General features: G+C 35.9%; 1 protein-coding gene across 4 annotated transcripts in view; it reads left to right on the plus strand.

The window, feature by feature from the left end:
- Nucleotides 1–22,290, plus strand: part of FAM189A1 (family with sequence similarity 189 member A1) — a 97,705-nt gene that overhangs the window by 49,263 nt on the left and 26,152 nt on the right. For all 4 annotated transcript variants that reach the window (XM_030457175.1, XM_030457172.1, XM_030457173.1 and 1 more), the window contains exons 4-5: nt 7,375–7,506; nt 21,878–21,985. In XM_030457175.1, coding sequence (XP_030313035.1) covers nt 7,375–7,506; nt 21,878–21,985 — 240 coding nt within the window. The remainder of the gene's footprint in view (nt 1–7,374; nt 7,507–21,877; nt 21,986–22,290) is intronic.

Below are 22,290 nucleotides of genomic sequence, written 5' to 3' on the forward strand. Positions count from 1 at the left end.
TTATTCTTCATTTGTCTGGTTTGTATACACATACTCCTTTGGTTTTCAGTATGGGATAAACAGTATGTGTTTAGTAGAGCCTTGGAACATGAAAAATCATGTAGGGATAAGTCTGAGAGTTAAAATGGTAATGTGTTTACAGTGTTTGCCACTTCAAAAAGTAGGTTGAGTATTAGAAAGTCTTGCTTCCTAGTGTCATGGTACAAATGATGGTTACACTGAATAGCATCAAAGCAGTGCAGGGATTACCATTTGATGTCAGCAGTGTCAGGATTTCAGCTTATTATACAGATAACAGCTCCTTATACAGATGGTGTATTTCACAGATGTACTGATGATAGTAGTAATGTTTTAGTATGTGTATGTTTATATGTTATTTGTCTATATAAATTCGTTGTTTTTTAAAATTTCTTTCCAAAGCAGATTTGTTACTTATGTTAAATAAACAGAATAATAAAAATTATCAGAACCGTTAAAAGTATCATTATCAGAGATGTGACATGCTCTGAATTATTAAAAGGCACAGAATGCCTCATCTTTGTTTTATCTCAAGAAAAAAGTACACGTACGTTGAACTCTTTAACATATTTTTTATATAAGTCATGAAGATGTCTGCAGAACTACACACATCTTTAACCTCTAATTTAAAGTAAATGACAAAAAAATTTATTTCCTACAACTAATACATTCAGGAAACAACTGACATTGAATTATAAGATTGTCAAATGGAGTGGATGATGCTTATGGGTATGTATGAGTGCTCCTTTTAGTATGATCTGGCTGTCCAGCAAAGTAGACCAATCAAACAGTGTAAGCTATATGAGCATGCACTCAGAGGATTTCTTAGGAGTGTGCACACATACGTATCCCGAGGCGTTGACTTGAATGATAGAGTTTTTCTCTCTAATGCCAACAGATGACTGCAAAATGCTAGCACACCTCTTGTATTAAGCCATTGTTTTTCTCCTTTGATATCTAAGGGTTTTTTCCAGTAAAACTCTTCAGGCTTTTGTTTATACATGGTATCTTTAATGAAACGAAGTTGAAATAACATAAAATGTGTCAGCAAATATTTTGAAAGGCACATGGAAAGTACAGAACCGGAAAGCATTTTAGTGTGGCATGTCACATGTCTTCACCTTGTTTAGTCAGCTTTTAAGCCTGTTTTCCTGTCATCCATCCTGTTTCAGAGGAGTGTGTCTGCAGCTCCATCAGTTAGGTAGTCTGGAAAACCTCAGGTATTCTCCTAAGCTTTTACCAGTGTTTGCAACTTCCAAGTGTGATTGGGGTAAAGGCTTCATAAAACCAGCTAGAGAACCAGGTTGCTGACCAGAGAGGAAGGGAGGATTTGCTACAGACTCCTTTCAGGTAGTTGTAGAGAGCAATGAACCTCAGCCTCCTTTTTCCAAGATAAACAACTGCTGTTTCTTCAGCTGCTCCCTGTCATACTTGTTCTCTAGACCCTCCACCAGCTTTGTAGTCCTCTTTTGGACACACTTGATTATCCCCCCTTCTTCCCTCCTTTGTCTTGTCTTCTGTTGTCTTGTTCTAATATTGAGGGAAGGGTGTGGTATGAAATAAATGCTTTCACTGGGCAGGCAGAGGCTTTGCAGGTGGAATCAGACTTTGCCTTTTGGTAGGCATTTTGTGATTAAGAGGTATGGCAAGAGCACATGTAGGAGATTCCTGAGGCAGTGGTTTCCTCATTTGTTCTCTTGTGCCAGAATTTAAAGGAAGCCTTTGCTTGTTTCTTCAGGATATTGGAATATTGTCATTTAATCAATAATCTTGCAAACAGTATTTTGCATTTTTTCCAAAGGACAGTATACTTGGCTAGTAAATTAAAAGGCAACACTTACTTGAGCTTTCAGGCTTTTTTTCTGCTACAGATGGAATGTGCAAATTTTCCTCTAGACAACAAAACACAGAGCAGGCAAAAGATAAGACAAATGTTCAAACCGTTAATCTCAATTTTCAGAGCATGATGAAATACTAAGTAGCTTTGCTACTGTGTTTTACACTAGATGAAGGCAATTTAATTCCATAGTGATTGTTTATTTAAATTGTTATGAAAAAAAAGTTTTTTTCTGCCCAGGCCTTACTTGTAGGATTTTCCTTAATACCACATTGCGTTGATTGACTTACGCATGAATACATTATATTGCTATGTTGAAGTGCTCATAGGTATGAAATCTTGGAATTCTGTTCTTGTAGAACACCCACTGGGGGAGATGCACAGTGGTGAGCAATACTGCTTTATGATTAAGTACAAGGTTTGACTCAGAATTTGCTTATGTATTATGTTGAACATAATTATTTCATTACTGGTTTTCACTCAAAAAAGGAAAAAAGGCTGTTTCTTAACTTGTTCTGAACTTAGATGGCTCACTCTAGTGTTGTAGATATGTGCGGTCCTGCACTATGTGGCTGCATATGCATTATCAGTGAGCTCTAAAGGCTTTCATTGCTTTCTAGGATATAAATTTACTTTATGGAGATGAAGCTCTCTAGGAGTCAAACTCCAGCTTTTGTAAATGTGTGGTTTAAGATATAATTAACATCCTATGTTAACAATACTAGACAAAAACATGCTAGAAAGTTTCCAGGCATGGTACAGTATACAACTAAAATTCAAACTAAATGCTGTTTTACTTGTAATATTTCTGTCAAACTCATGCTGTACATATGGCTTCAAAAGTGATATCTGCTGCTTCGTGGAGTTTAAATTCAGAAGTGTTTCACATGTAGTTTTTTCATGTTGTTGAAAGAAGAAAAATTAGAGACAAGGGTCTTACTTTGCTTTAAACACTGGGGATTTATTGCAGATTCTGTAATACATATTTTTGTGTGAATATGAAAATGTGCTCACCATATGTTAGCATTTTGAATGTTTAATTTGTCAATTTAGTATTTGTACTGTTTATCCTGCAGCTTAGCAACATACAATGCTCATAGAAAAAACCAAACGGTAGCTTTAATGGCTTGTTATAAAAATTTAATTGGATTTTTTCCATTATTAGCTGTAGATCCTGCAGCCAAAAACCTCAAGAATACTGCAGTAAGTCAGTAAGAGTTGGACGTGTAGAGAGCAGTTACATTCTCAAGCTGTTCATTAATGTCTGTATAAGAAACAACTTTTCTTAGAAATTTTATTCTCAAAATAATTTTCAATATTCTCGATTTGCATATTCAAGTTTATATTCTCTTACTGCACAACAAAGAATTTTTTTAGTGCTGTTTTATTTCTTTTTCTTTACTGGGTGTACCTGTCTTAAAGTTGCTTATTCATTTAAAAATAAAAGTTCTCATTTTAATCAAATTTACAGCCACTTACTATTCAGAAAAGTAGCGATAGTGTCTATCTCTGTATAGAAGGAATTCTTATGATTTATTTTGCAGTCATACAGCAGAAATAATCCTGTGGTTTTATAGTAACATAAAAGGAAGATGCCTTTTTGTCTTAATTATTTTTAACTGGAATAGGCAAAGCAAGTGAAAGTTCATGGAGAGATGAATGGCATAGCCCAGTTCCATAACTGAGCTTTCTTTGTGCTGTAGCTATGTTAAATTCTGTGCATAATGAAAAATATTTTTACAATTCCAAGAAAATGTCTTTTTTTTTGTTGTTCTTACTCAGTTGTTTTGGGGTTTTTTTGATATTTTCCTGCCACTGAAATTTATTCCTTACTTTTCCTTCTTTTTCTCTTTGAATAAGCTGCTGTAAATGACAAGTGCTCCTTCCCATAAACGAGGCCCTGTTGAAATTCACTCACTTGTTTTCAACCTTTTCTTATTTTTTAATTTTTTTCTTTTGAAACTTTGTCATGCTGTTTTTATGTTCCCAATAAAAATGCCTGAATATTGATTTAGAGGAAAAAGTAAAATATATTACTACTTTTACTAGAAGTTCAACATTTGTAATAGGGAAAGAGTTGAGTACGAAGTAACACTTTTTAGGGAGATTGTGCTGTTACTCAGAAGTAATTTATCCTTTGTTAAGACACCTGCAATATCTAGACTGAGTTTGAATGGAAACAGGTAAAAAAGCCTGGTCTGCACACACTTTTCTTATTTTATTGTAGCATAGGGTACTTTGTGTGCATATATGTATTTTTAATAAGTCTGAAGTTTTCTGTGTTCTTTGTTGGAGGATCCTTTACTTTTTTGATCCTCTGCTACATAAAAGTGAGATTTTAATATTTTTTTATCACTTCTGGGGTAGCAGTACTTATTTTTTGACAAGACAAACAAACTTAAAAGACAATTTATGCATGGAGGCAGCTCAGGCTGATGTTCAAAATCTTAAGCACCCTGTGGATGAGGTTGCACTGTGCAACTGTTACAAATATGGAAGTACACAAACTATATTGTGATTAATGACTATGCTTACTAGCATGAGTAAGAATCACAAAGTGGAATGCAAGTATGTGTATGGAAACTGATACTGGGGAGCATGTGCAGGGGATTAAGGGAATGGTGCTTTATTTTTGAGCTCTGCCAATCAACAAAATATTTAACAAAAGAGAGGAGAAAACACAGGTTTGGAGGTACTGCTGATGTACTTTTGTCTGAGGCTGGCAAACACCAGCCCTGCAGCTGGAATACATCATCCCAGCTCCCTTCTCCCTGTCACGTTGTGGCTTTATTCTTTGTGCTGCTCTCTGTACTTGTGAAGCCACACGGTGACATCTCACGTCTGATTGGGAATAAAATAAACCACTCCCACAAAAGTGAGGTTTGGCAATGTTTAGGTCAGAGAATAGCTGTATGAATTCTTGATCCTGTAAACAATTTTCTTTAAGAATTTAATAAAAAGAGTTACTGGGCAGTACAGAGTTACAGAACATCTTTTAGAGTGTGCATTGAGAATCTCTCATAGAAAAAGAATCTTGGCCAAGAAAGTAATTCTCTTTTTATCCTTATTTCTGTGGGACCTGTTCATTATGTGAGATAAAAGTACACTTGAGATCTGTATTTCATATTAGAAATGTCAAATACATCCCATCGTGAGTCAGTGACTATCGTTCACTGAACAAGGGCAGCATGAATCTGAGAATAAGTGATCTTGCAGCAAATAGCTTTATCTGAAGTTCATTTTCCTCATTATAAAAAGGTTTTAGTGGCTGAAGTTTTTATTGATTTGCTCTATGCCTAGTGCTGATATAGCAACTGTAGTGTTCTGGCTGCTGAATTTGACACAGCTCTAAATTCAAAGTGTAGGTTTCAGACTTCCTCTTCAGCATTTATCTAACAGTTCACACCATTTTCAAAGTGGTGCGGGAGCAAGAACTCACCAAGTGGCACTTGGTGCTTCCTATTTTCCATTGATTTGAAGTGCTGAGGTTATCTGATCATAAACCATGTAGCTGGATTTTACTTGTATCTTACACTTTTTAAAAGAATACAGGAATTGAAAAAAAAAGCCAAACCCCCAAATAAAACAACAAAACCCACACTACTGTCAAACCCACACTACTGTCAGAAATTGTTAAAGCAGCTTTTTGTATCAAATTGTATGCTAATTAAAAATAACACAATTATTACAGAGGGTCTAAACTATGTGTGGCTTAGGCTATGACCAGTCTCTGAGTTGCCATAGGTAATTATTTCTACTACTGCCTTTGAGTAAGAAATGGTATAATTTACATATCTGGATTTTTTGAAAGCCTTCGTACAAATTATGCTGGCTAGAGGGCAATCTGGAGTCCCAGGAGCTGAAACCCACAGAGACAGCATTATGCCCTGAGCATGCCTTTCTCACTGTTTTATGGCAAGCATTCACTCATCTGCCTCTCATCTGGTGAAGTTTTATTTTTGTTTTCTGGACTCTTAGTTCTGCTCTTCCATCTGCTGTTCTGGTCACCAGCATCTAAGCAGAGAGTATTAGATAGGTCTAGTAGGGGTGGCACTGAAAAATACATATATTTCAATATGTGGATAGGAAAACATTATTTATAATTTAAACATTCTTCCATGTCTTAAGCAGGAAGAAATTATGCTCTTGAAATTATTCTAACTTTAAGGCCAGTGCAAGATAATTTTACAAGAAATGCTGGTATCTCTGTTCAGAAAAATGGCAACATCCTATAGAGAATTTGAATTAAAATTAGTAAATGAATATTTGCATTAGGAAATTTTTTTGCAGATTTGTGCTTGTCTTTTTGAAAATGCTAAGTATAGGGGTGATTTGGATCCCACCCAGCTGATGTGCTTCCCTCTATGCTTGGAGGAATACAGGCATAATCATTCCTGAATGGTACATTGACTCTTTCATTCTTCTCATGACAAGCCATCAAAGTTTCTTATAAATGTCATTCTCACTGCTGATTATTGACGTGTAGAAACCTCAGATCTGGTATTTTTAAGTTCACAACTCAGGATATTCCCATGTGATACTAATCACTTTTCTCAATATAAACTCTGATTGAATTACATCTAGTGGCCTGGAGAAGTATTGTATCCCATTGTTCTTCCTTGAAATAGCCTGCAAAATGGGATTGAAGAAAGCATAGAAATACCCAATTGAGAAAAATGAAAGCAATGACAGTTGGTATGAACAGGCTAGGTAAAAACATGTACTAAGTTTAATTTTGGGTTAAAATTTTTTTTGTTGGATGGAAGCATTGTTTTGTTTAATGAGGAAGTCAGAATCAGGATAATGTTTTCATTGAGCTAAGTGGTATTATTTTAGAATCACTCATATCTTTATTTTTTGAGAATGATCAGGATTCATTATTCTTAGCAAGGAATGCTTTAATGCAAGCCATTGGAGAATAGAATGTGCAGTGCTTTAAAAAAATGTAAAAAACATTGAATATTTACTGTATTAAAGACCAACTGAACATAGGAATGTAACCAGCAAACCTTATTCAAATTAGAAATACATATGAGATGACATGTACTTTCCTCCACTTTTTCTTCATACTCTCTTCTCTTTTCTAAAGTATGTCATGAGTTTTTAGTGATTATTTTTCCTTTTATGTTTAAGTATGTTATGTTTGTGATCATGAGTACTTTTTGTGTTTTCTGAATTTTTCCTACTTTTTGTCTTTCTCCACTGAGTATAACATGATGTTTATTTCATTGAGTTACACTGGTGTCATCTGGCCCTGTAAAGCAATTTTGTTTTTTAATAAAGTGGTATAAAAGATAACATTCTTCTTTGGTATTGTATCCTCTACCTGTATTTTACCTGGTTTTATAGCTTATGTTAGCCAATGGAAGATATTCTGCTTCAGGGAGTACCACATAGAGATTTTAATTTTGCATTTAGTAGTCATTGCTGTCAAGATAAGTGTAAACATAATTTTTAGGAACTGTATTTCTGTGACTTTATGCTTTCTCTTGAGTTTGTTTTTTTTTTTTCTTCCACAGATTAAATTTGACAGCGATGGTGTCTGTGTTTGCTGTGAAATGCAGCATCAAACATCAGGCTGCAGTAACCTGGGAGAAACGCTGAAACTGAACCCTCTGCAGGAGTGTAATGTTGTGAGGCTGACCCTAAAGGTGTGTGTGAGAAGAATTAACATTAAAAAAAGTATCTTCAACAGAATTTAGTGCTTCTGTGCATGAAAATGGTTTCATTTTACACAATGTGTTTTTATATAGGTAGCTATTTTGTTAGAGGTTTTTTTAAGTAAGCAGAAGTTATAATTGGATCTGGCTGATGCTGGAAGGTATAAAATAGATATCTTTCATGTTACTGTTCCAGGAAGCTAGAATCAGAGGTGGTGGTTGGTGTTGTTTAGTGGTGTCATGGTGGACAAAGTATTAGCAGAATGAAGTATTTCATGATTTCTCAAAATATTAGCAGTATTTTAGGTGGGAATTACTTTGGGTGACAACAGTAAAAGTATTCCTTTGGGATAATGCTGGAAACATGACCATAGACAGTATTGCAGTATTATAAGAAGTTTAATCCTGTAGCATAGTGTTTTATATCTACCCTAATAAAATATTGAGAGCAAATATTAACAAATGGTATTCATGGGTTATATCCCAGTGTAATTGCCCAAGTCATTACTTCACTTAGTTTTTGTCAGAGTGCGTTGGTTACACTGGTTTGGTAAACAGTAGGGAATCCATGAAAACTGGTCAGAGAAAAGTGTGCTAGCCTGAGAGACAGATATGGATTTATTTTAGGTTTAATTTGATGATCAAAAAACTTAAATCAACATCTCTGTCTCTCAGTTTCAAAGTATGTATTTTAATAAAGTTAATATAATATAATGCAGTAAATTAGTGACATTCAATGTAATAAAGATCTTGGGAATTAAGGCTATAGTGCGAGGCCTGAAAATGCTAAATTATATTGATATTGGAAGCTATATTTTAGAGTTAATAGTAAGAAGAAATCCTGTAAAAGTTATAAAATAAATATCTAAATGTACTTCAGCTTTGTGATATTTATGAAAAAATAAAAATACTGCTAGGTAGTAAGAGTCAGGTAGAAAGTGAAACAATTTGATAATGGACTCAAAATGAATAGAGTGCTGCTCCAGGTTTTGATGAGAATTATAAAGAAGACTAGGGAAGCAAAACTCTGCTGAGTAGCAGGAATTCACTAAGTGGAAAAGAAGCATAACATGACTTTTCTGTTAATAAATAAATTAATTGCTACTCAGAATTCTAAATTCAGGACTGTAATCCGTGTTGCAGTTTCAGTGAAATGTGCTATAAGAAGGTAATGCAAGAAAATAACTTCTCAGAAACACATTCTTCAAAGTATGACAGATGCAAACCCACAAACCTGTCATACAGAAAAAGCTGACTTGCTGATCCTGTAAAAATAAAGATTGAGGGAGCATATGGTTGCTTGCTGTAAATATGTCAGTAGAGTAAACTTTAATGAGAGAGAAAAGAACTGTTTATCTTTGAGGACATTGTCAGCATATGAAATGAGTAGAAGTGACATATGCTGGAAGTCAGGGTAAGGTTTCTATCCTATAAAGCAATAAGAATAGAAGCACAAAATATAATTTAAAATGTATCTCAGTAATTTAAAGAAGGAATTGATGATGTCTGCTTGCACTAGCAAAAGACTGATTTAAAAACAAGAGTTCCTTTGAGTATAGTCTGAGGGCAACTTTGATTTTTTATGCTCAGAATTTTTCACTTAGAAATTTGGAAAATAACTTTTTAAGAAAGTTTCCTTAATCTTTCTCAGTTTCAGTTCAACATTTGCTTTGAAAGCTCTGTGTTCCTGGCTGTGAATTTAGAAAAAGCATCCTTCTAAGCCCTTAAGAAAAAAAGATTACTGCTTGCTAGGTAAACAACTGACAATGATAAACCTCACCTTCTTTAATTGCAATTAACAACTGCAATGTAATTTTAAGGGAACACATGTTTTATTACCAAAAGTACTCATTGTTTGGGGACCCAAAAGGAGAGAAAGTGTAGAATACCATAGTTAAGATTTTACATCCTTTTGTATACATCTATTATGAAGCCTTTGCACTCCTCTTTATTGAGGGTGGGTAAAACCTCATATTTCCACACATTCTGTTTTTTGTCGGCAGCAGATATGGGAGATGCATGGTGAGCAGAACAATCGTGCATGCATTGCCTGTCTGAACTCATTCCCAGTCAGTCAAACAGGACAAGGAAAAAAAAGAGTGGCTGCCAGTCTTGTGTATGCTAAATTGTGGTGGGATCATGCCTTGCATGATATAGAGTTGTTATTGTCTTACAGTTGCTTTGAAAATTTTTGATTTTTTTTTTTTTTTTTTTTTTTGTCTCTTGTTTTTAACATTTCTGCTCTGATGTGAATTATCACTTTATGCTTCTTTGTAAATCAATGTCTGCCTCTTCCTTCCAGAGCCTGAAAGCCTACCTAAACGTTTTAATGGGAACACAAGAATTACCACTGCAGTATCTATGATCACACATATGTACATAATAGATAGAAGCATTGATTGCCAAAGCTGACTGAATGTGATCTGTGAGATAAGTGCTAAGCACTGTAATTATTTGAATATTGACATTTCAGCACAAGATTATATGTAGCAGTAAAATGGACAGAAATGCTCAGCTGTTTCACTGTAATAAGGTTTGAGGACTCAACCCATTTCAAGGACAATGAATTGGTAGATTTAGAGTTCTATTTAGAAGCTACTGTACCTGTAGTCTTATCTGCACATCTCCATTAAAAATAGAATGACAGAACAAACTACCATTAAGATTTGTAGGCATCCAAGTCTGGTCCCTCTGCCTTGTTTTATGATGGAGTGATTCTCTGATTACTCTCTTCCTCCAGAAGATGCATTGCCTGCAGTTTCCTGAATTAATAGCTTGTAAACTGCCCATGAAATAGGGTTCCTTGCTTTTCTCTGGGTACTCGGATACACAGTTTCATTATCATCAACTTAATTTTCCTCAGGTGTTTCCTTTTAATATTTAATAGTTTTGGAGAAAATTATTTTAATGTAAAAAGGATATTAGAAAACATTTGTCCTCTGCTACTTAAATTTTGTACAGACTTCTGTCTTATGAACTTAACAGAAGAGGAAGAGATATCTTTCTACTGTAAGAATAATGCTAACTTTTTTGCTTAAAGTAATATTCCTAAAAGAAAAATACAATGTGTAGCATGAAGCTATGGCAAAATGTTTGATTTTAGTTATATACAGACTGCCTTCTATTTCAACTAATTGAATCTTGCAGAATTTTATATTTCAAATTCATAAAAGGTCCAACATGAAAAAATCTCTTGGGCGAAACATAAAAGGCACATTATTTAAATATCTAAAAAAGTCACTTGAAATAAATCGTTTGCCAGAACCAATAGATTTTGGGCAAGTAATGCTTTGTAACTTTATCTTATCTTGTGCTTGGAAGCAACTTAATATTTTTTTACTTTCTGAGGATGCCAGTTGAGCTCATTTTGTTCCTATCTTTTGACCAAATTAGAGAGAAGTGATTCTAATGCATAAAGTAGAAGCTTATGGGCAAAGATGCCGGGGTTTGTGAACAACTAAGGAAACTGTGAAAGAGGACAGAAGAACAAACATGTTACATGTTGGCTTGAATTAATTAAAGAGCTGAAGCTTCACTGGAAAAATTCTCAGTCTCACGAACTGATGAAGATTTAAAAGTACTGTATTGCATGGAACAGCCTTAGTGTTCTCAGCAGCCAATTATTTTCTTGACTGTCAGTCATCTGACGTTGCTTTGCAAGTTGGCTTTTAGTCATGGGAGACAGCAAAACTGCAGCAGGGTGGGAAATTCTTGTTTATACACACAGATACGGATGTGAGCAAACATACAGAGACAAAGTTATGAACCAGGTCATCTCTGGCTTACATTGCTGATTATACTTCAGGTAACAAGCTAAGTCTTTTCCAAGATGACACCAGTAGGAATTAGGTACCTTTTTTTTAACAGCATTACCTCTAAGTAAGCATACATTTCTGACACAGAATCATAACTGAATGTGTTGGTTTATAGATGAAATTTTAAGGAACTGAGTTTTTCTTGTAATGGTCATTTAAGGATGAGGACTGAATTTTCCTGACAGGTGTCCTCTGTGGAAATTATTCTCTCTTTCTAAGATCAGAATATCCTGAACTTACAAAAGACATGCTTGAAGCAAAGCTTGTCTTCTTGATGGTGTTGACATGATGAAGTTAGGTGTTCAGAAGATTGAATTATTTTCTAATGTATTATTACTGTCTGATATTTGCATGTAAGAGGAGAAAGTCATGCTGCTTTGGTTTAGTAATGATCCAGTAGGATATTTTAAATTACTTCAGTAAGTCATGGGTAACAGGAGAGGTGCCTGAGGACTGGAGGATAGCAAATGTCACTCCAGTCTACAAGAAGGGCAAGAAGGAAGACCCGGGTAACTATAGACCGGTCAGCCTTACCTCCATCCCTGGAAAGGTGATGGAACAACTTGTTCTTGTCACTATTTCCAGGCATATCAAGGACATGGGGGTCATCAAGAGCAGTCAGCAGGGTTTTATCAAGGGTAAATCATGTTTGACTAACCTCATAGCCTTCTATGAGGAAATTACTAGGTGGATAGATGATGGAAGAGCAGTAGATGTGGTTTATCTTGATTTCAGTAAAGCATTTGACACCGTCTCTCACAGCATCCTTGTAGATAAGTTATAAGTGTAGTGAGGTGGATCAGGAACTGGTTGAAAGGAAGGAGTCAGAGAGTTGTAGTCAATGGGGCAGAATCTGGTTGGAGGTGTGTGACGAGTGGAGTCCCTCAGGGGTCGGTACTGGGACCGGTGTTGTTCAATATCTTCATCAACGACTTGGATGAGGATATAGAATGTACCCTCAGCAAGTTTGCTGATGACACTAAGCTGGGAGGAGTGGTTGACACACCAGAAGGCTGTGCTGCCATTCAGAGAGACTTAGACAGGCTGGAGAGTTGGGCAGAGAAACATGATGAAATTCAACAAGGGGAAGTGTAGAGTTTTGCATTTGGGGAAGAACAACCCGATGTCCCAGTATAGGTTGGGGGCTGACCTGCTGGAGAGCAGTGTAGGTGAAAGAGACCTGGGGGTCCTGGTAGACAAGAGGATGACCATGAGCCAGCAATGTGCCCTTGTGGCCAAGAAGGCCAATGGCATCCTGGGGTGCATTAGAAAGGGTGTGGTTAGTAGGTCAAGAGAGGTTCTCCTCCCCCTCTATTCTGCATTGGTGAGGCCGCACCTGGAGTATTGTGTCCAGTTCTGGGCCCCTCAGTTCAAGAAGGACAGGGAAGTGCTTGAAAGAGTCCAGCGCAGAGCTACTAAGATGATTAAGGGAGTGGAACATCTCCCTTATGAGGAAAGGCTGAGGGAGCTGGGTCTCTTTAGTTTGGAGAAAAGGAGACTGAGGGGTGACCTCATCAATGTTTTCAAATATGTAAGGGGTGAGTGTCAGGGAGATGGAGTTAGGCTTTTCTCAGTGGTGACCAGTGATAGGACAAGGGGTAATGGGTGTAAATTGGAGCACAGGAGGTTCAAGTTGAATATTCGAAAAAATTTTTTTCCTGTAAGGGTGACAGAGCCCTGGAACAGGCTGCCCAGGGGGGTCGTGGAGTCTCCTTCACTGGAGACATTCAAAACCCGCCTGGACACATTCCTATGCGAAGTGCTCTAGGTGGCCTAGCTCTGGCAGGGGGGGTTGGACTAGATGATCTTTCGAGGTCCCTTCCAACCCCAAGGATTCTATGATTCTATGATTCTTGCAGTCTTCTGAGTGAATTTTTCCTTTCCTCTCCTTTGAATTGAAGTTTATTCTTACTGAGTTTCCTGATGATAAAGCTTACCATATGCTTAAATCTTTTTTCCATTTAGAGGAACATGCTGTCATTTGACAAAACAGAGCATGACTACTAGCATGTTATGTGAAGTGAGGAGTTATGAGAACAGACTTCCTTCAGATTTGCTATATGATCAAATGCAAAATAGTTATTTTGCTAAACGATATACCTAAAGGACTTCATAATCTGCTTAAATTTGGATGAAGCTCAGTGTAGAATCGTAGAATCATAGATTGTTAGGGGTTGGAAGGAACCTCTAGAGATCATCTAGTCCAACCCCCTGCCAAAGCAGGATAACCTTGGGCAGGCCAGACAGTAATGCATTCAGGAAAGTTTTCAAAGTCTCAAGAGGAGACTCCACAGCTTCCTGTCAGTTTTTCAAATGCTGGAATTGTTTCATGTTTGCTGACATGAACTGAAAATATTATCTGTGCTCAGAGTATATTTATCATATTAGGTACCATAAAAAGTAGAGCAGGGCTTTATATATGGGCTTTATAGTCTGAATAGCTGAGTTTACAAGTATTCCAAATTTTTAAGTAATGTTTGTGTTATAGGCATAGTCTGCTCATACTTTTTCTTTCCTTGTGGATGTTTTTTTTCCTAGCTTAGGCAATGAGTGAATACAATTGTGAACTTCTATGGCTGAAAAGAAGCTTCCTCTATGAGTGACTGCCATCCTTTTATTCCATGCTTGTCCAGGTATTTGTGGAACCTTCATCGTTCACAGCTCTCACTGTTATCTCCAGAATGAAGTTTAACATAGGCACCTGGGTTGGTGAGAGATGTGGAAACCCACACCTATCAGAGAGACATTTTTGAGGTTTTTTTTTTTTTAAGTAGCAGCTCACCTACTGTCAACTGCTTTCTTAAAAATACAGTAAATGGTTTAGATCCATAAGAAATAGTGTATGGTAGTTTCATGCCTTGGATCTATCTTATGAAGCATAAGCCATTTCTCCACTTAGTTCAATCTGTATTTGAGACTCATATGGTTCAGAATTGATTATTTGTTAACAAAGACAGTTTTCCTAGTATTAAAGCAGCTACATTTTCTAATATTTTTCAGACATATCAAGTTAGAGCAACTGAAGTTATAATTTGAGTTAGATGGATTGTTGTCCTTGAATTCCCTGTTAAGAGGTACACAGACACTAATTTCATGGGTGAAAAAGCTTTATTGCTCATTATCTCTTTTCAGATTGGAGTAGTGTAAGAAATGAAGCACTGTAGATTTGTGTGTTCAAGGTTACTGATTACAGTGTTCTTTTTGCTAATTGACACTTATTTTACTTCTGTTACTATATATTGACTGAGCTCAAAAAAGTGCAAAGGATTCAGGATCTTTAAATACCACGAAACTTCTATTTTCACAGGAAAACAATCTATTGACGCAGCAAAATATGAGTGTGTTGTAAGAGAATTGCCTGTTCAATGTTGTTGCACAGGTTAGAACTCTTAGGAAAGACTGAGGTTGTGCCATGTAACATTTTATTTATATTATTACACAAGTAAAAATGTAAATTACGTGGAGACGGAAGTAGGGACAAGAAGCATTGATTTGTTTCCTTCTAGAGCAAACTAGGTTTAAGTACAGATTCTCAGTTCCGTGTAAGCAGCTCAGCTGGCTAATTTTCTATATAACATCAGACAGAATGAATATTTTGTCATAATAGTGCTTCATCTGTATGGCATGTGTCTACATTGAATGTTAAATTCCTTGGTCTGATGTTCATGCATGTAACTTAATTGACAGCCCAGTTCAATCCTATGATATGAAGGGACAAGGGAATGATTAAATATTTACCAAAGTCTTTAATTGAGTTGAGTTGTGAAGGTGTCCAGACATTATTTATGTTGGCTTACTTGAATTTCAGTCTGTATTTAATGGGGTTTATGAAGGGCATTGTTGGAGCTCCTGCAATAGTTAGGTAAAAGGAGACGGATTAAGCAAGGCCATCCATGTTTTTCCTAAATAGCAAATCCTGATGTGTATGATCTTACTGGGCTTATGATAAAGTTCATTGGTGTGATTGTGATAACTGGGCTTCATTTCAAGCCTCTACGAAACAGTAGTTTGTGGGAAGTGGTTACATATTGAAAGGAAGTTTCCAATAAACTTTCTGGGTTTTTGCTTTGGTTTTTTTGCCCATCAGATATAATGAAAAAGTATATACAAGCTACATGAAAAACTCATTTCAAAGGTTACTGAGTCTTACTGCCTTTTCATTGCTATGAGTTTAGAGATGCACAGTATATATGGCTGCAAAGTTCTTCAGGAATCGCCTTATTGCCTGGTTTTGTATGCGTGCTGCTGTCAGTCATGTAGTACTTCCAGATCTGAAATTACATTGAGTATTTGCTGCTAATGCTGAACATGTGTATTATTACATCTATTACAGCTGGCTCTGCTTCACTAATATGACTTTTCTGCAGCTGGTTCTGAAAGGCAACTGATAGTAGAGAGAAATTCAGTTATAACTTTTCCTGGAATGAAGGAATTTGATGGATATTGCTTACCTTTGGGGTAAATTGGCAGTATTCCAGATTTGCTTTGTATTCACTGCATTTTGAAGAGCAAAATTTCAGAAGGGTGACTGTTTTCAGTGAGTGTTCTTTGGGTTTGTAGGACCCAGACTGCCACCTTTCCCATTACCAGTAGGTGCTCTCACCATTGTATTTTTTCATTTTAGATTCTTTCTTGTTCCAGAGATTTTCTTTGCTTCTGTTATGTGATTACATATGCTAACAACTCTTAAATTGCTTTGTTAAATGATTGTTCCCATAGTTGATTTATCAAAGTGATAAATCACTCTTGGTGTTTTGGAGTTTTTTTGCCTTATTCCAGTGTAGTACCATCTGCCTTGTCACTCAGCAGTTTGATGGAAAGCAAAGGAAATGAGTTTTTAGGGCAATCTGCTTTTTCAGTATATTACATTCCCACTGAATTTTATCCTAAAATTAAACTAGCTTTTTTTGCATGAAAAATATTAAAAAATATTTCCATTAAAAATTCAGATTTTAAAAAATACTTGAGTTTTGTACTACAGCTCCTATTTTAATGTGTTCCATAGGCTTTTGGGCAGAGTTTCAGATAAAGAGAGTGTGCATTTTTTTAGTCACTTTTCAGAAAAACAGGGCACTCACTAGAAAATGTACGTTATGTACATTCTGCAGCAAAAAAGAATTGGGTGATGTGTAGCAGTGCTACACATTTATTTATTTATTTATTATATATAAATATATACAGTGCTACTATTTATTTAATTTTTTGTAATTTATCTTAAATATTACCTGCTTGCCATTTTCTTTTTGATAAAATTTGAGAGACAGTCGTTGTTGTCAGTGTTTCTTCCCTTGCCTTCAGTCACCAATCACAAAGAAATCTCTGCTGCTTGCCTACCTCAGCAGTCACTTGCAAACTGGTGAGGGAGAAGGATACTGGGAAAGAGGTAAAAATGTGAGAGCAGAGTTTCAAGGCTGGAGTATACATAAAGTTGGCTGAAGGGAAAGGCAAGACTCAGCAACTTAAGGCACTGAAGTTTCAGTAGTGTTTTTCATGTTGTGTGAACTCACTGGCATATAGGCATTGAGAATAACACAAAGTACAGTTGGTAGAAACTAAAATGTAGAATGGAAATACTGAAATACAACACTGAGATATTATTAATAATAGCTTTCACAATCTGAATCTGCTCACCAGCAAAGAAGGTCTGGTTCTGAAATGAGAAAATTATTTCCTATGCGGTATCTTAGTACATGATGGATATAGATACTGACAGTTGGGTAGCATTGAATTTAGATGCAACTGTATTTTCTGTTTTTACTAAATTTCAATTTGTTTTTTCATTTCTTCTTTTTGGAACACACTTCCTTTATAAAAGATGCCAGATAATTGAATAATTTTATTTTTTTGTTGTAGTTTCAAATAAAGTTAACTTTTAGTAGGAGGAAAGAGGGTATTTGGTATGGTGGTTACCATAGTTTTACAGTCTTGAAGATTATTACTAGTTCACATTGCTTACTTTCTGTAATCTTATGTCTGTGCTAGTAATCCAAATCTGAGCAGTATGATTACTCAGACAGTAATATTTATCCAAGTCTATCATCATTTTATGAAATTGTTAAATCTGTTAAGTTGAATATGCTTTGCATTTCATGAAGTAAAAAGCAAGAATTCCACTATGTCACATTCTTCTATACATGTTATTACAAATTTAAGATATATAGGTGACTTTCTTGTGTAAGTCCAAACACTAATGAGAAACCTTTTCTCAGAGAGGCAGAGGTCCATCTCCAGCTGTGCTCATCAGAATCACAAAATGTTAGGGGCTGGAGGTGAGCTCTGGAGATTATCTAGTCCCACCCACCTGCCAGAACAGGTTCATATTTCCATGAAAAGCTGATTCCTGCTGACTTCAGATTGCACTCTGTCTTCATTCTCTGTATTTATTTCCTGAATGAGAAGTTGGCTGATCAGTTTCCTGTTCTTAGAGAAACAGTTGAGAGTCCTTTAACTGCGAATGCACGAGTATCTTTTGTGGGACCAAGTGTAAGTCAAAGGTGTTTGTTATTAGGGAGGGAAAAGGTGATAAACAGTTAAATAGATAATGATACAATTAATTGAAGATTGTTAAACTGTAATAAAAATGGAATGCTACAATAATGAAATCTTGCATTTTTTCATAAATCAACATTGCAATAAAATACTGGTTTTGATATTTAACAAGGGGGGACCTACTTGGGAAAATCAACTGTCCAAAGAGGCAACTCACAAATCCATCTAATTCCTCTGAGTCTAAATCGGAATTGTTCTAGGCTTGCTTCCAGGCAATTCTGACAGCTGCTTCTCCTCTTGAAGGAGTATGTGTCCTCTGCAACTAGAAAGTTAAGGTGTGGCAAGAAAACTTTATGCATAACTCACAGAATAATAATTTCACATAGAACATTGTACCTATCAGAGTGCTAATTATCATACGAAAATTCTGAAGGATTAGATTTTTATCTTAAAAAATGCAAATACCCTGAAAAATGCAGTGAAAGAGGAAATTGGTTCAGCCATTTGTGGTGAGTTAAGAATTCTTTTTCATTCCACTAGAGATTGATGTTTCATGTTTTCTGATTAGTGTAGTTCTTGGAAATATCAAGCAAAATGCTGTCACTAGAGCCTCCTTACTTTTGCATCTAATACAGATTTTTCTATTCCTTCAGACCCCTATAAATAGAATTGTCTGTGCCAGGTGCTTGGAGAGTTAAGATTATCTCTGTTGTGGATACTGCTTTTCAGAGACATTTCCTAAGGGACATATTAATTGTCATCCTGCTCCAGCTGGAATATGCATAAGCACCTGTACTATGTTTCTGGTAGCATGTTTGGCCATGGAATGTTTTAGATCTTGAAAGCCTGTCATTACTCACTTGCTAGGAATAGTTGAATAAATGAGTATCCAATGAATTACCTAATTACTTCCACACTACGGAGTAGAGGGAAGAAATTCCCTGAAAATGGTATATTGCCTGTGGGTGATAAATGTTTGCTTGAGGTTGGAGGGGGGGGCAGATGAGAGAACGGTTAGTTGTTGGTTTATGGGTTGATTCCTGTTTGAATTAAAACAGACTATAGGAAAATGTACAAGTAAAGAAATGGTCTTACTTTAAGAATTATCTAGTGATGGGGAGTATACCACAGTTATTACTTTCACTGTTTGAATATTTAACATATTTTCCAGATTTGCTTAGCTTTGCTGTTTTTGGATGATGATATCTTCTCTTTAGTGATCTTTTCATGAAATACATAAATTCTGCATCAGTGGATTTGAAAAATTCTAGCTGCATATTAACCTTCAAAAAGGCTGCACGGGGAACAATAATTGTTGAATGCCTAGCCTGGAAAAGGAGTCTGTGGAAAGAGACATTATTACTCTGGATGGTAATCCCTGTTCTATGTAACAAATGTAATGCTGAATATCAGAATGAGTTCAGCTGCCCCTTTGTGGCACAGGGAAAATCTCAAATCAAGACAAAGTAGTTGTGATCATTCTGGGTGTTCAGTCTGGGACACTACTGCAGTTTAGGGTACTTGCAGGGTCAGCTTTCTTTGTTGTTTCACAATAGATAGCAGTGAATAAAAATTGAAACAATTGATCTGACACTGTCTGAATAGGTTTTCTACAATAAATGCTAGAGAAGGAAATAATAAAACCCAAAATGAAAAGCTTGTGGTTTAGGGTGTGAGGCCAAGGGAGGAAATAAAATCCTTTTTCCATGTCCTATGAAATGAGTTTGGTTTATTCCTTAATTTTTATAAATATGATTGGGAATGAGATTTGGTTTTTTGCTTTTCTCCAATAAAAAGTTTTGCCTCTATGATGTTGATTCTGTCTTCACGTAGGAGCAGGATTTAAGAGGGTAGTTTTGAAGGAAAGGATTTGGGGTCACGCTGAATAAAAGATAAATTAATCATGTACTGTTGCAAAAAACCCTAAGTCATCACTGCAGGATGTGTAAGGATGAATATAGCAAGTAGAGCACAGGAAATAATAGGCTATAGTCGGCATTTGCAATGTCTCAGTTTTGTCTAGTTTAGCATTCAGCTTTTGGTGAAAAATCTGGACCAAATTAAATTAATGCAAATGGTCAGAGGTCTGGGAAATTGGTCTCAGTTGAGGACTGGAGGAAATGAGGTTAATACATTGTGCAGTAAAAGGAGGAAAAGAGAGCATAATAGCAGAGTTCAAATGTTAAAAGTCTGTTGTGTAAAAGCTATGGAAGAAAAAGTGGGATGTATGGACATAAGGAAGATTCTGATGGTAAAGAGAAACATGGTAATAGCGGGATGAAGGTATGGGATCTTTAGGAACAGATCAAAGAAACATCTGTAATGAGTGAGAGACACAGCTGAGTCTGTTCTGGGGCATGTAAGTTCTATGAGGGTCTTGATGACACCTTGGATCCTAATTTACAACTATGATGTAGGTTTTATTATGTAGCATAAGTGATGGCATTATATTTGGATTAGCTAAATATTTTGGTTCTAAATGACTTTCGAAAGCAACGAATGAAGTTATTTATTACTAGGAAATTGTCCTGTTACTATCCTAGATCTTGTTTCTGCCTTGGTGGTGTCTTGCCTTATTTATGGAAAGCAGAACATGAGGGGTTTCAACCTCTTTGTGCCACTGTTAACCAGTTGTATTGTTAAGGATTTACTTACCTGTTTAACTCCATATAAATGTTCCCAGTGGGTATATAACTTTATATTTAAATGAGTCTTATGTATCACCATCTGTATGTGAGTTAGAGATTGGTCCTTACAGTATTTTGTGGTTCATGCTATTGATTCATTAGACCCCTTATTGAGGGGCTGGCCAAAAGGCAGAAAACTACTGAACAGATGAGCAATGCAAATCTGGCTCAGTCTGAGCTCTCAAATGACTAGAACTTGTTGACCCACTTTGTCTCTTATTCTCATGGCTGGCATTCCTATCTTCAAATGAAGGTCACCTGAGTAGCATGCAGTAACAGTGGCAGGATTAAATCTGTACTTTTCAATAATTTTTTCAGTACTGGTGGAAAAAACAATGCAACTAATGCACTGATTTATAGCATTAAAGTTGTTTTCTGAGCTGGCAGTGACTGAAATACTCTTTTAAACTTAGATCTTAGAAAATGGTCTTTACACAGTGAGTGTTTTTAATCATGCTATATATTAAGAATTTTGATTTTGTTTGTAATCTATTTTCTTTTTTATGCTTTTTATCATATACTTTTCCTAGCTGTTTGGAATACTAACTGAGCCACATAATTGTTATGCATACAACAGATATGCAATTGCTGTGGAAGGATTGTAGTAGTATTGAAATGTTGCCAGCATGCTAAATTACTGTTCCTTTTCTCTGACAGCTGGGAAAGTAAATAAAAAACCAGTGATTAGAAAAGGTGGATGCCTTTTTTTAAATTAAACTATTTCTGCTTTAATTCAAATGCTTCTTTCATTCTGCTTAGTAAGCAGAAATATTTTATGTTCTATTTTAAATGTGTGTTGAATGTGTGGTTTCTAAAAAACATGGCCATACACACTTATTTCATCAACACAAGGTGAGATGCCTGGATGGAGTCACTGCTTTCTCTCATAACTAAAAATGTTTCAGATGCACTTGGTATCTGAGACAGGATAAAATTCTGAGTTTCATGTTAGGGTTTCCATTGAATTTTTTAACACACAAGCCTAAGTTGTAGGTTTCAGTACTGAAAGCAGTGACATTGGTTTGTGGTTTTTTTAAATCAGAAACCTGTTTCTTGTAACTAGCTGTAGCTTGGAGTCCACTGTGAAAGCAGTAATTGATCTTTCAGGGAACTGTGGAGCTTGAATTACCAATATTTCTGAGGTAACAAATATACTGTGAGAAGTGAGGAAACAAAAATGTTTCTGTAATTGTTCTCTTTGCAGACTGGTTTTGAAAAAAATATTACAAGCTAAATGACTTCTATGCAGTTAATTAAGACCTTATAAATCGATAGCAGTAGGCAGTGTTTGCTATCAAATTACTAAAAACATTTCCTGTCCTTTATGTCCCTGAGATCAGAGATGATATTCTGATGTGTGTCTTTTCACAGGACCTGTTGTTCAGTGTGTGCGCTCTCAATATCATCTCCACCATTGTCTGTGCATTGGCAACAGCAATGTGTTGCATGCAGATGGTTTCTTCTGATCTTCTGCAAATGGTGAGTATGTTTCAGTAACAGCACAGGATACTGTCCAACATAACACATTGTCCTCATCCATGTATTATTCTCATTTGTACCAACTCTTTGCTTATAAATTTAAGCCTATTTGTGTGTCTTATGTGTAGTGTTAGAATATGTGCACAGGGGTGTATTTTATCTGCATGCATCTATATAGATGTATAGGTGTATGCATTATGAATAGCTGCTGTGTTTAAAATGTTACATAGTATATATGAAAGGTATAATCAGGATTTTGCAATTGAGAGTATGTTAGTTTTGTTAATGAGGTTATTAATGTGGTT

The sequence above is a fragment of the Calypte anna genome, chromosome 10, assembly GCF_003957555.1.
Source record: "Calypte anna isolate BGI_N300 chromosome 10, bCalAnn1_v1.p, whole genome shotgun sequence".
Lineage (NCBI taxonomy): Eukaryota > Metazoa > Chordata > Aves > Apodiformes > Trochilidae > Calypte > Calypte anna.